The sequence below is a fragment of the Arachis ipaensis genome, chromosome B2 (genome assembly GCF_059453495.1).
Source record: "Arachis ipaensis isolate K30076 ecotype BB chromosome B2, ASM5945349v1, whole genome shotgun sequence".
Lineage (NCBI taxonomy): Eukaryota > Viridiplantae > Streptophyta > Magnoliopsida > Fabales > Fabaceae > Arachis > Arachis ipaensis.
In genome coordinates, this window is record NC_142437.1 from 8,512,843 (window position 1) to 8,526,462 (window position 13,620).

Genomic DNA, 13,620 nt, shown 5'->3' on the forward strand with positions numbered 1-13,620 from the left:
TGTCTAAGTGTATGAATGATCCCCCCTTTCCCCCTAGCATCCTTGGGTCTTTTTCATGCAGAACCAGCTTGAAATTGGGCCTCTTGAGCCTCAGAAATCGCCAGGCACGATTTCCTTTAATGAGGTCACGTGCAGCTTGTCGCGCGTGTGCGCCACGTACGCGTGCGCGCCAAGTGCGCGTGCGCGTCGGTGGGCTTTTTGGCCGGTTCAACCGGGTTAACCGGAAATTAGTCACCTAGTCGGTCCGGTCCACCAACAGAATTGCCCTGCAAAAAATGGTTTAAAAACCGGCCGAACCGGTGAACCAGGCGAATCGGGCCGGTTCCTGCAGGTACCGGTTTTCTCTCCTGATAATGAAACAACGCCGTTTTGCTTTTAAAAAAGGGTGAAAAATGCGTGTTGAATTGATGAATTCAGCCAGCCACTTTACCATACCCTAATCCCTAATCTGCTAATCCAAGAACACTCCCACTCCCTGTCGAAGGACAACCGACCTGAATCGAAACCGACGCCGGAGCTAGGGCCACTCACCGTCGCGGGTCACTCACCGTCGCGGGCCACTCACCGTCGCGGGCCACTCACTGTCGCTGGTCACTCACCGTCGCGGGTCACTCAACGTCGCGGGTCACTCACCATCGCGGGTAAGTTCTGGGTTTCTAGCATTGTTTTCATTTTTTGTTCTAGCCTTGTGTTCTTCAGACTTCAGTTCTTCCGTTCTTCTTTTTTTTTGTTTTTTATATGATTAATCAAATGTGAAAAAATTTGTTGTATGTTGAATTTGAGAATAAATTTGATGTATGTTGAATTTGAGAATTCTGCTATGTTCTGTTCTTTAATTTTTTATCTTTTCAATTCTACAATGTTCAATTTTTTATTTCTTCAATTCTGCTCTGTTGAATGTCATATGAATTGTATGAACTATGAACTATGAATTGATATGTTGGTCTGGATTCTAGGTTGGTGGCATTCTGAATTTAGATGGAACAGTCACAAAATGATCAACAACAACAACATAATACTGGACAAGAATCTCAGACAGCTTCCTCTCGAGGAAAATATGACCCGGCTTGGGAATATTTCACTGTGAAATATGATAAAAATCATAAGGCACAATATACGTGTATCTTTTGTTTGAATACTTATAATGGAGGGGGATATATAGGATGAAATATCATCTTGCAAAAATTTCTGGACAAATCAAAGTATGTAGCAAAGTAACTGAAGAAGTTGAACTTCAATTCAAAAGGATTCTGATGGGAAAAAAATAAGATGGAGAAAAGAAAATTTGAGGAGGAGGCTTATGGTGGGGAAGCACCTGCACAAGAGGCTGAATCGCCTAACCCTATACAAGCTGTTGTTCCTACAACAACGGGAGACAAAGGAAAGAGAAGAGCTGTAGTAGCTACACAAATTGGAAGTTACTTTAAAGAAAGAACTACTCCAGGATCTCAACCAACTTTGAAAAGTGTTTTGGCTAGTAAAGAAATTGTGCACAAGGCTAAGCTGGGACTTGCCAAATGGATTGTTGATGCACGTATTCCTTTTATTGCAATTCAATCACCTTACTTTCAACCTGCATTGGATGGTGTTGCTGCAATTGGACCTGGTTTTAAGGGACCGTCATATGATGAAATGAGAGTTCATTTGCTGGCTGATCTTAAGAGAGAGTGTCAGTTGCTGGTTGAAAAGTATAGTAGCTCATGGAAAAGCACCAGTTGTACACTGATGGTAGATGGATGGACTGATCAAAGGCAACAAACTTTAATTAACTTTCTAGTTTATTGTCCTGCTGGTATGTCATTTGTTAAGACTGTTGATGCTTCTGATGTGATAAAAACTGCCAATGCATTGTTTAATTTGTTTGCTGATGTTATTGAGTGGGTTGGGCCTAGTAACATTGTGCATGTGGTCACTGATAATGCTGCTAATTATGTATCTGCTGGAAAACTTATTCATGAAAAATACCCAAATATATTTTGGTCTCCTTGTGCTGCTCATTGTATCAATCTTATTTTGAAAGATATTGCAAGTATTCCCCATATAGCTGACCTTACTTCCCGTGCTTCAAAAGTGACTGTGTTTGTCTACAATCATATGATCTTATTGTCTTGGCTTAGAAAAAGAAAAAGCTGGACAGAAATTGTTCGACTAGGAATCACACGTTTTGCCACTGTTTTCATTACTTTGAAAAGTATATATGATCACAAGGAAGATTTGCAGTCATTGATGGTAGACGAATATTTTACTTCTCATAAGTTATCCAAAATTGCTAATGGAAAGATTGTTAGCTCAATTGTCTTGGACAGTAAGTTTTGGCAAGACTGTCTTACCACTGTGAAAATTGTTGGTCCTCTTATTAAGTTGTTGAGACTTGTTGATGCTGATGAAAAATCCTCTTTGGGAATCGTGTATGAAGGCATGCAAAGAGCAAAAAATGCTATCAAGACCATGTTCAGAAATCGGAAAGCTACTTATACGCCATACACGAGTATCTTGAAAATGAGGTGGGATAAGCATTTGAAGTGTGATCTCCATGCGGCAGCGTACTTTTTAAATCTGGGCATTTTCTACAGTGAGGGTTTTGTTGAGAAGGCAAATGTTTTGAGATCTTTACTTGATTTGCTTGATGTTAAAACACTTTGTGATGACTCAGTTGCTGCAATGCAAGAGATATAGCTGTATCGAGATTGTAAAGAAAGTTTTGGGAGGGAAAGTGCTAAGAGAGCAGCATCAAGACTCGAACCTGGTAAGTTATTTGACTTATTTCATATCCAAGTTCAGTTTAATTTCAAAGTTTAATATGTTGGGTGATAATTGATAAACATTAAAAAGTATTTTATTTTTATATCTACGTAGGTGAATGGTGGAGGCTACACGGTGGGAGTGCTCCTAATTTGCAAAAAATGGCAGTCCGTCTTCTTCATCAAACCTCTTCTTCATCTGGATGTGAGAGGAACTGGAGCCTTTTTGAACAAATCCAAAGAGAAGGAACCGATTAGAGCATCAAAGGTTAAGTGACATTATTTATGTCACCTATAACCTACGCCTTCAATCTAGGTTGCATCGAAAGAAGAGGAATTATGATCCAATTGACATTCAAAGCATTGACACAGTAGATTTTTGGGTAATGGCAGATGAGGATGATCTTGAATTTGCTAATGGAGATGTTGATGGCATTGAAAGTTTAATATACACTGATAATGCTATGCCTTCGTATCCTAATGGTGAGTGACATAGCAAACTTTGTTTCCTTCCATAAAAGGTGAAGACATGAAAGTTGAAGTGGATATGCCTGATGTTGTAATTGAATCCTCAAATACTTCTTTAGATGGTATTTCTGAAGATGCTGGCTTTGGATTACCTGTTTATGATGGAGATATCGGAACACTTAATGATGATTATGACTTCTAATGAGTAGTGTCTCTGTTTAGTTGAAGTATTGCTTGTTGAATATTGTTTCTTTTGGTTGCAAAACATTGTGTTTGTCGTTTGTCATTTATGTACATTTTGAATATTGTCATTTGAAGTTGTTTATGACCTTTTAATGATAAATTATGTATTGTTCATTTTGTGAAATTGTTAAATTTTGAATCTTATTAGTTTAAAAATTATTGAATTTAACTTTTTAAAATTATGTATTGAATTTTTTATAATTTCACTCTATATTTAATTAAATCGATTCAACCACGGTTGAACCATTGAACCATTGAACCAGTCACTTGATCGGTTCGATGACCGGTCTGGTTCTCGCAACCTTGCTCAAGATCAATATGTCCAGATTTTGAAAAAGTTAGAGACTTAAATATATTTTTATATCATTAGAAATTTAAAAGTCCGCAAACCAAAAAATCAATGATCGATTTATCCTTTTCTCTTATATTTAAATATTTTCTCCTTTAAATTGATAGTATTATCTATTTTATCTTTTTGAATTAGTTTTTATTTTTTAAATAAAAAAAAAAACTTAACGGAAACAATGTATCCATAACTAACCTTTAAAAATCAGATAGAAAACATGGTTGACTATTAATATATCTAATTTTTTTTGTGTTATCAGAATTTAAGTCTAAATCTTTCTTGTCTTCATTTAAATTTTAGGAACTGGCAGAATCTATCTTTAGTTAAGAGTAATGTTACACATTTAAGTTTTTTTTTTTTATAAAACAAGTTCAATCAACTTAAACAATAAAACTTGAAATAATGCTAGTCATAATTAACTGATTTTTGTTATGTTAGACTAATTTAATTAGACTTGATTAATAAAAACCATAGTTATCTTCATGATCTTCAAGTAGTCTTGTGTGCTATTTGCATGGATTCAAAACCATTCCAAGAGATTTTCATCAACCAAAACTGTAATCACTCATTCTGTGATGAATGCATTGCAAAATATGTAGCTGCAAAGATTCAAGAGAATATATCAAATGTGAAGTGTCCTGAACCAAAATGCAGAGAAATATTGGAGCCTCAGAATTGCATGTCAATAATTCCAAAGGAGGTGTTTGAAAGATGGGAGAATGCACTTTGTGAGAATCTTGTTCTTGCAACATCAAAGAAATTCTATTGCTCTTTCAAGGATTGTTCAACAATGTTGGTGAATGATGATGGGAATGAAGTTGTGACTTGTTCTGAGTATCCAAATTGTCATAGATTGTTCTGTGCACAGTGTAAAATTGCATGGCATGGTGGAATGGAATGTGGTGAGTTTATGGGTTTGAATGAAAATGAAAGAGAGAAGGAAGATCTTATGGTGATGAATCTTGCAAAGGATAAGAGATGGAGAAGGTGTTCTAAATGCAGATTCTATGTTAAAAAAAATTAGGGATGTTCACACATTTCTTGCAGGTTTGGTTTATTAATTTCTAATGAACAATTAATCGTTTTTTTTTTTTTTTGCACAATTTTATAATGTTAATGTTACTCTTTTCTCAATTTTATATCTTTTAGTTATGTTTATGTTCAAAATTTGTTGATTGAGCATTCCTAATGAAAAATGATGGCGTTTGTTTTAAGAATAAGTGTAGGAAGTTAATTTTTTTAGTTAGTTAATGTTAATTATTTTATATGGTTAAATTATGTTTTAAACATTTTTTTAGAATTTATTCTTTAGTATTAGGATATAAGTTTTATAATTTATGATTTAGTCTAAAAAAATAAAATTTAAAATTAATATATAATTCATAAAAAAAATGGCTATTCTTTAGATTTGAACTTAGCTCATGTTTGTTATAACATCATAATCTTATATTTTATACTTTGAACTTGACTAATTAACAATATAGTATCTAATTAGTACTATATTTTTTATTTGAATTAACTTTAATTTGCAAATTACTCTAATTTTATTTTATTATATTTTGATATAATTTTTTTAATTTCTTGTTTTGTAGGTGTGGCCATCGCTTCTGCTATGCTTGTGGAAAGCCATGGAATCAGTAATTCAGTACCATGGTTGTACATAAATAGATATCACTAGGAATTTTAATATTTTTCAATAACTTAAATTGCAAGTGGCAGATTTACTATTTTCATTAGTTAAAATTTGTTGTATAGTTATAATGCATACTAATTTTGTTGTTAATTATGTTCGTTTTAAGTACTTATGTTTTCTGCTAATGAATTTTAGTTCAAATAACATAATTTCTTCATATTCATTAAGAAGTTGTGGGTTCGAGTCTTCCTATCTTTAGTTAAAAAAAAAGTACTTATGTTAACAAGGCACAGAGCAGCAGCATGTTAAGCCCAACATCTCCGTCAAGAAGGAGATTCCTCACCATGATGATATGCCTTCTGTCAACAAAGTTTATGTAATTAATTAATTAACATAGTTTTTTCCCATTTAATTAAGATAATTAATTATGTGGTAATAATAATTATGTGTTAATTATATGATCTCATACGGTTCACATTAATGCAACAACAGCAACAAGAACAAATAGATGATGAGGTTGTTGAAGGAAAAGTAATAGGGGGGAGGGGAAGCCAGACAGTTGCTTGATTCAGGTATCAAATTCTTCTTCTGATGAAAGAACACGATCCAGCACACCTCACGCCCAAGTTGGAATCAGGAATAATAGCAATGGAAAGAACGAGAGGGAAGACAGTCCAGATTCACAATCACAAGCTTGGGGTCCCATTCCCAACAAGCTCCAGAAACCCAACCCCACCATGGACCAATCCTCTTCTGAAGCCACCATGAGAAAAGCCCGTGTTTCAGTCTGTGCTCCCTCAGAAGCTCCCATGGTATCTCCCTCTTCTTTATATGGATCGACTAATTAACTAACTTATCTGACTCAACCATAAATCACTGTACTTCTATCACGGTTTATATATTTTTGGAATTTGTAAAAAAAAAATCGTTGGAAGGTCGCAGTTTCTTTTGTATTGTATTTAAATGTAAATCGTATTTGCGTAATAATGTAAAAATTGTATTTGCGTATATAATCTTAAGATGTTATAATCCGGTAAAATTGAAATGCAAATACTTCATTTTAATAACTTATTTTTTTATAAGTCAAAAAAAATTATTTATGAACATATTTAAATTAGTCTTAATTTAATTTTTAATTTTTTTTAAATCTTATGAGATAAATATTATATTTTTATTAAATTATACTTGTTTATTTAATTTATTTGATTGATATGGTATTTTAAAAATTGATAACGATATTTGTAACTAATTAAAAAGATATATTTATATTTAAATATTTTTTTTAAATTGATAATAATATATTTTATCCTTTTGAACTGTTTTTATTTTTTATGAAACAATGTATCCATAATCATCCTTTAAAAATCAATTAAAAAACACGGTTGAGTATTAAGATATCTAATCTTTTTTTTTGTTATCTAAAACTCAATCTTTTTATCTTTATTTAAATTTCAGGAACCGTAGAATCTCTTATATCTTAAGATAGTAAACATGATTATAGATGTGTGTATATATATATATATAACGTAACAATCACTTTTTATTCCTCACAATATTCCTTATCTGCGACAAAAGAGTGAGGTGACTACTCCACAAATCTGAGTTGATTTTTTTAATCACTTTTTTAATGTGAACTTTTTTCATTGGGATAACAACATAGTCGTCGGTTATGCTAAGTGTACGGTAGGTCGGGTACCGGACGACTCGGGTAGATACTTCGATTGATGAGAGGGGGTCTCGCCTGGTTCCGAGTTACTGGGTTGGAGTAACCGATGTTCCGAGCTCTTCGTGTTGAAAAAGGGGGGGTGTCACCTGCAAAGACACTCCAACGCTCTAGTCAGTCAAGTGTGCAGGTGAATGATGTGAGAATGGTATGTGACGTACCTTGGGGGAGGGGTAGGACCCTCCCCATATATACCATGTCAGAGGTGGGTCCCACAAGGGCAGGCCCAACTTCCTCGAAGCTTCCTTTGCACAGCTGTAGCAGAGCTGTCAGGGATGCGTGTCCGGGTCGGGTGGTCCTCGGGTCGGGCCGGCCCGCAAATGGTCTGGGCCAGGCCGTAACAGTGCCCCCAATGCGCCAGCAATGATCGTGAGGACTATTGGTGGCGTGTTATGCCCTCTTTGAGTGTTGTCGCTAGATCGGCCGCTCGTGGAGAGGACGTGTCTCTTACGCGTGTGTCTGTTCGCTACTGGGATAACCGCTCGTCGCCTCGTTCTTCGCGCCGAGCATTTAATACTCATAATGGGTTGTTTCAAACCCTGCGAGTAAAGACTCTTTTACCCCCTTCCTTTCGCGCTTCTAAGCAGTTTCTTAATCCCCTGATCAGTTTCACACCCCATTTTCATTCCATTTCCTTGCTCATCTTTATTTCATCCCCTTGCTTTCTCCTTCTCTCTCGTTGAATTTCTCACTTTAATACCCGCATTTCTGAGCATTCATCCCTTCCTGCTTTCTTCTTAGCCATCACAATCAATCAGGTAAACATTCTTCTCCTTTTTCTCTTCTCTCTGCTTTATGTTCGTTTTATCTTTATTGTCAGTTCTTTTGTATGCATGTTGCTTGTTTGATTTGCATGCTAGATGACCTCAGTGTTAAGTAGGTGCGTTAGGGGGGTTACTATTCCAAGGCTTTAACTTTTTTGGCTTTTGCTTGGATTCTGCCTTAGCCATGCCTGATCTTAGTTATTGTATAGGCTAAATGTAGTTTCTGGGCTTTTTCCGAACTCCCGACCTCATAGACTAACCGAGTGGTACCCCCACTGTAGGTATGCCTCGCGTCGTCTCACGGGCTTCCACCTCCGACGGGGGTTACGACCCATACGCTTGGGTGACTTCTGACGTAAAGGACTCCCCGAACCAGATGGGCGAGGAGGAGCTTACCGAGTTCCGCCAAGCCGAGTACTTGTGCGGCGGGACTGACGAGGAGGCCAACTACGACGTGTTTGTTCCTGCCCCCAACGAACGACTATATGAGCTTAATTTCCATTCTCCCCAGGTTGCTGATTGGATTTGGTTCTATAAATATATGTTCACCCAAGTGGGGGTTCGTATTCCATTTTCTGCTTTTCAAATGGCGTTCCTTAACTGGATCTTCGTGGCGCTGTCGCAGCTGCATCCGAACAGTTAGGCTTCCATCCACCGTTTTGAGATGGTGTGTGAATATTTAGAGTTGCCGCTGTCCGTCGACGTTTTCCTTTTTTTCTTCAACTTTACGAATCCTTCCAAGGAGGGGAAAGCGAGGAAAGGGTTCATGTCTTTTCGATCTGCCCAGGGTCGGAGGATCTTCGGCTTGTTTGAGGACTCTTATCATGGGTTTAAGGACAAGTATTTCAAGGTGCGTCCAGTCAAAGGTCGCCATCCCTTCTGGTTGTCGTTGGAGGGGGAACGCCTCATCTCGACATATTGGAGTTTCGGGACGGGGTCCAACACCTTTATCAAGGTGACTTACAAGGGGATGTCCGTTGTGGACAGAAAGATTGCTGACTTGTTGTTGGCCATTTTTGGGAGGAATCATGTGAATCCCCACCTCCTAATGGGTGACCGGGAGGTCACCAGAAATTATATTTGTGAGTAGTTTTGACTTGTATTTCTTGCATCATTGTTGCATCGATTGGTTATGCCGATTTCACGACTAACTTGTTTACTTATTTGTTGTAGTGGAGATGTCTGCTTCAGTGACAGGGCTTGAGGGTTTGTTCAAGACTTTCTTGGCGGACAGCGATAAGGAGAAGGCTGACGAGAAGGCTGATGGGAAGCCGGAGAACCCTCCTGAGGACAAGAAGGATCAGGCGGTGCCTTCACCTCGTGACACCGAGATGTCAGACAGAAATCCTGACGGGACGCACGTTTCTCCTGTTTGCGAGGAGACGGCCCACATCGGGCATTCGTCTTCCACTCAACAAGAGGATGATGACTTGAAGATTATCCCCACCCCCAAAAGGCAGAGGGCATCCTCCAGCCCTGAAGGAGCTCTCACCGTGATGGAGAGGAACTTCGATGCTGGGGCCTTCATAGACTCCCAGTTGCTCCCTGGCATGGAGGATCACTTCCTTGGCACCGGGCTTGCGGGGCAGGCGAGGTGGATGTACCGTACCCTTCTCCGTGGTGCTGCGATAGCTCGGAAGGCCGAGTTCGAGCTGTCGGGGATGCAGTCACTGCGCAGGAAGCTCGAATCTGTTGCCAAGGCCAATAATGAATTCAAGACTCAAGTTGAAACGCTTCGGGAGTAGTTGTCCAAGACGGGGGAGAAGCTTAAGGCTGCCGAGGAGAAAACTGCGTCTGTTGAGGAGAAATTGAAGACCTCTGATGCCACCATGTCCCGTCTAACCGAGCGGGAGATGACTTTGGAGAGCCAGCTCAATGCCACGCAAGGTCGGGTGGTCACTTTGGAGAAGGAACGCGATGCGGCCGTCTCGTCAGCTAAGGCTGCTCAAGCTGAGGCCGAGGAACTTAAGAAGAAGCATAAATAGACCGTGAAACAGGAAAAAAGCGCGATCTTCATGACTGAAGAGGATCTCAAAGCCCAGGTGAAGATCGTGGCTCCTGATTTCGACACGTTGGCAATTGGGGTCTTTTAAACAATCAAGGATGGCAAGATTATCGACATGCCCAAAATGTGATCTCTTTGTACTTTTTGTATGGATCTGTGATTATGTTGTAGAACTTTGTGGAACTTACTTTTGTTATACTTTAATAGTCACTTGGTGGGCTTGTGGTTATCATCTTTCTCTGCTTATCTGGTAGCATTTTCGTTTTGTTTTGTTACCGTTTGTCGGTGTAGGCTTGTCGCTCGTGTTCGTTTACCGTTATGTTGGTAACTCGGCGAAGCCAAGTCGTGGCTTTGCTATTGCTGTATCCATTTGTTATGCCTTTAATTTAGTTGGCTCCCAGGTTGATCAGTCCCGGGGCACCGTATCGTTGTCCCATTTACCATGCGTTATAAGGAACATGTTGTCGTGGGACGCATAAATGGCCGAAAGTAAATGAGAGGGTAATTTCAACAAGTAAAACATTAATCGATAACTAAACAAGTCTATTGTCATAATGAGTACTTAACAAAAGTAAATCACTGAGCTCATCAGATCGCCTGATCGGCGTGGTTGAGCTAGGAATAGAATCTTCTCAAGTTACCTGCATTCCATGTTCTCGGGACCTCTTTACCATCGAGCTTCTCCAATTTGTAGGCGCCCTTGCCAATCACCTTTTTGACTCTGTAGGGGCCTTCCCAGTTTGCCGCCAGCTTACCTTCTCCCTGAGTTGGTAACCCAATATCGTTGCGCCGCAGGACGAGGTCGTTTTGTTGAAATTCCCTTTTGAGCACTTTGGTGTTGTAGCGCAGGGCCATTCTTTGCTTTAGTGCTATTTCTGACAAATGGGCTATCTCCCTAGCCTCATCTGCTAGGTCCTTTTCTACCGCTTCCTCTACTCCCTTCAGGAGTAACCGTGGGCTCGGCTCGCCAATCTCTACAGGTATTATTGCGTCCACCCCGTACGTCAGGCGGAAAGGGGTTTCTCCTGTGGACGACTGCTTGGTTGTTCAATAAGATCAGAGAACCGATGCGAGTTTGTTGGCCCATGCACCTTTTTTGTTATCCAGCCGCTTCTTGAGGCCCAGTAAGACGACCTTGTTTGCAACCTCGACTTGACCGTTCGTCTGGCGATGCTCTACGGAGGAAAACTTCTGCTTTATGCCCAGGCCGGTGAGGAATTCCGCGAACTTCTTGTCAGCGAACTGTGTCCCATTATCAGAGATAACATCTTCCGAGATGCCGAATCGAGTTATCACCTGCCTCCACATAAACTTTTGACAATTGGCTGAGGATATGCTGGCCAGTGGTTCAGCCTCTATCCACTTGGTGTAGTAGTTGATAGCAACTATGAGGTATTTGACTTGCCCCGGGCCGACCGGGAAAGGTCCTAGTAGGTCGACTCCCCACTGTGCGAAAGGTCGGGAGGACGTCAATAGGCTTAGCTCGGTTGCCGGCGCTTTGTAGAAGTTGGCGTTCTCTTGGCACTTGACGCATTTCCTTACGAATTCTTTGGAGTCCATCATCATCGATGGCCAGTAATATCCAACTCGGATGAGCTTTTTTGCTAGGGCTTTGCCCCCAATGTGGTGACCACAACACCCCTCGTGGACCTCTCTGAGTACGTAGTCTGTTTGATCGGGATGCAGGCACTTCAGTAAGGGCTGACTGAGCCCTTTTTTAAACAGTTGACCTTGTATGATTGCATATTTGGCTGCCTCCCTTCTCAACGCCTTGGCTGCCTTTTCGTCGTCGGAGAGTTTGTCATTTTCTAGGAAATCAGTGATGGGGTCCATCCAGGAGGGGCCTATCTTTGTCAAGTGGAGGACAATCGTTGGTTCTTTTATCATGCCTTGAATGAGTGACCGGTTGCCGACTCTCGGTTTCGTGCTCGCTAGCTTGGATAGGAGGTCTGCCCGTGTGTTCCTTTCCCTTGGAACGTGTTGGACCGCGACCTCCTCGAATTGTTTGCTCAGCTCTCTGACCTTCTCCAAGTACTTCTGCAACAGCGAGTCTCTAGCTTGGTAGCTTCCATTTACTTGCGAGGTGACGACCTGTGAGTCACTGCACCCTTCCAGCTTCGTAGCTCCGACTTCCCGAGCTAAGATCAAGCCGCCCAGGAGGGCTTCGTACTCCGCTTGGTTGTTCGATACAGAAAACTCGAACTTGATTGATTGTTCGTATATAACCCCAGCAGGGCTTTCCAGAATGATCCCGGCACCTCCGAACGTTTGGTTGGAGGCCCCGTCCACATGGAGCCTCCACCGTATGCCCACCTCCTCAATTGGGTCCCCCGTTACTTCTACTAAGAAATCTGCCATTGCTTGTGCCTTAATCGTATGTCGGGGCTCATATCACAAATCGTACTGAGATAACTCGATGGCCCAAGTCATCATTCTTCCCGCTAAGTCAGGTTTTTGGAGCACTTGTCGAATTCCTTGGTTCGTTCTCACGACCACTTGGTGACCTTGGAAGTATTGCCGTAGTCTTCGGGAAGAGGTTAGCAGTGCCAGAGCCAGCTTCTCCAATTTGCTGTATCTTAGTTCTGCTCCTTGCAATGCTCTACTCACGAAGTAAATTGGTTGTTAAACCTTCCCTTCTTCCCGTACCAGGACTGCCGCCATCGCTTCCTCCGTTATGGTCAGGTACAGGTAGAGCGGTTCCCCAGCTTTGGGCTTCCCGAGCATGGGTGATGTTGCGAGGATCTCTTTGAAATGCTTAAATGCTTCCTCACACGCTAGGGTCCATTCAAACACTATCCCTTTTTTCATAAGGTTGAAAAATGGCAGCGTCCTAGCAGCCGACGCTCCAAGGAAGTGGGATAAGGCGGTGAGTCTACCTGACAGCCTCTGAACGTCCTTGACACAGCCCGGACTTTTCATTTAGAGTATTGCTTGGCACTTTTCCGGGTTGGCTTCAACCCCCCCTTTGGGTTATCATGAACCCTAGGAACTTTCCTGCTTCCATGGCAAAGGCACATTTGAGTGGGTTGAGCCTCATGCCGTGTTGTCGGAGGGAGGCGACCACATTCCCCACGTCGCTTATGAGGTCCTCAGGTCAACGAGGATATCATCTACATACACCTCCACCGTTTTGCCTATGAGGTCATTAAATATCTTGTTCATTAGCCTTTGGTACGTTGCCCCAGCGTTCTTCAGGCTGAATGGCATTACCTTGTAGCAATATATCCCTCCCGGCGTTATGAACGCTATTTTCTCTTCGTCGGGCCGGTGCATCGGTATTTGATTATAGCCAGAGTAAGCATCCATAAAACTTAGGTTAGCAAGGTATGATCTACCTGAAATGAGGATGCACACCCTCTGACAGACCTGCTGAGGGCAAAGACTCGTCCTTGACGTTGGGGTGCATCGGCAGAGGGTGGGGGAACTGCTGGACATTCCCTTTTTATGGATAACCATAGGAAGAGGCTTCATTAGTCATATCTCCTAGGATCGACTTTGCTCTGATACCAATAATGTAACACCCTAAGTTCTTATACTATCGTGGAGGTTTTTAAACTAAGGTGCCACACTTGATCCAAGAAAAAGAATGACTTAATCGTTATGCGAGGCAGGAGTAAATACGTGTAGAGCGGAAAACGAGTAGCGCTAAAACGTTGGAATTTGAATTTAGAGTGAAATAAACATCTTAACCATGAGT

General features: G+C 40.9%; 1 protein-coding gene and 1 pseudogene across 1 annotated transcript; both read left to right on the forward strand.

Annotated features, from left to right (window-relative positions):
• Positions 1-1,269: 1,269 nt before the first annotated feature.
• Positions 1,270-2,676, forward strand: LOC107626737 (uncharacterized). The gene has a single exon (XM_016329640.1). The coding sequence runs from the start codon at positions 1,270-1,272 to the stop codon at positions 2,674-2,676; it is 1,407 nt and encodes a 468-aa protein (XP_016185126.1).
• Positions 2,677-3,127: 451 nt separating this feature from the next.
• LOC107626738 (E3 ubiquitin-protein ligase RSL1-like) lies at positions 3,128-5,439 on the forward strand (annotated as a pseudogene).
• Positions 5,440-13,620: the final 8,181 nt, after the last annotated feature.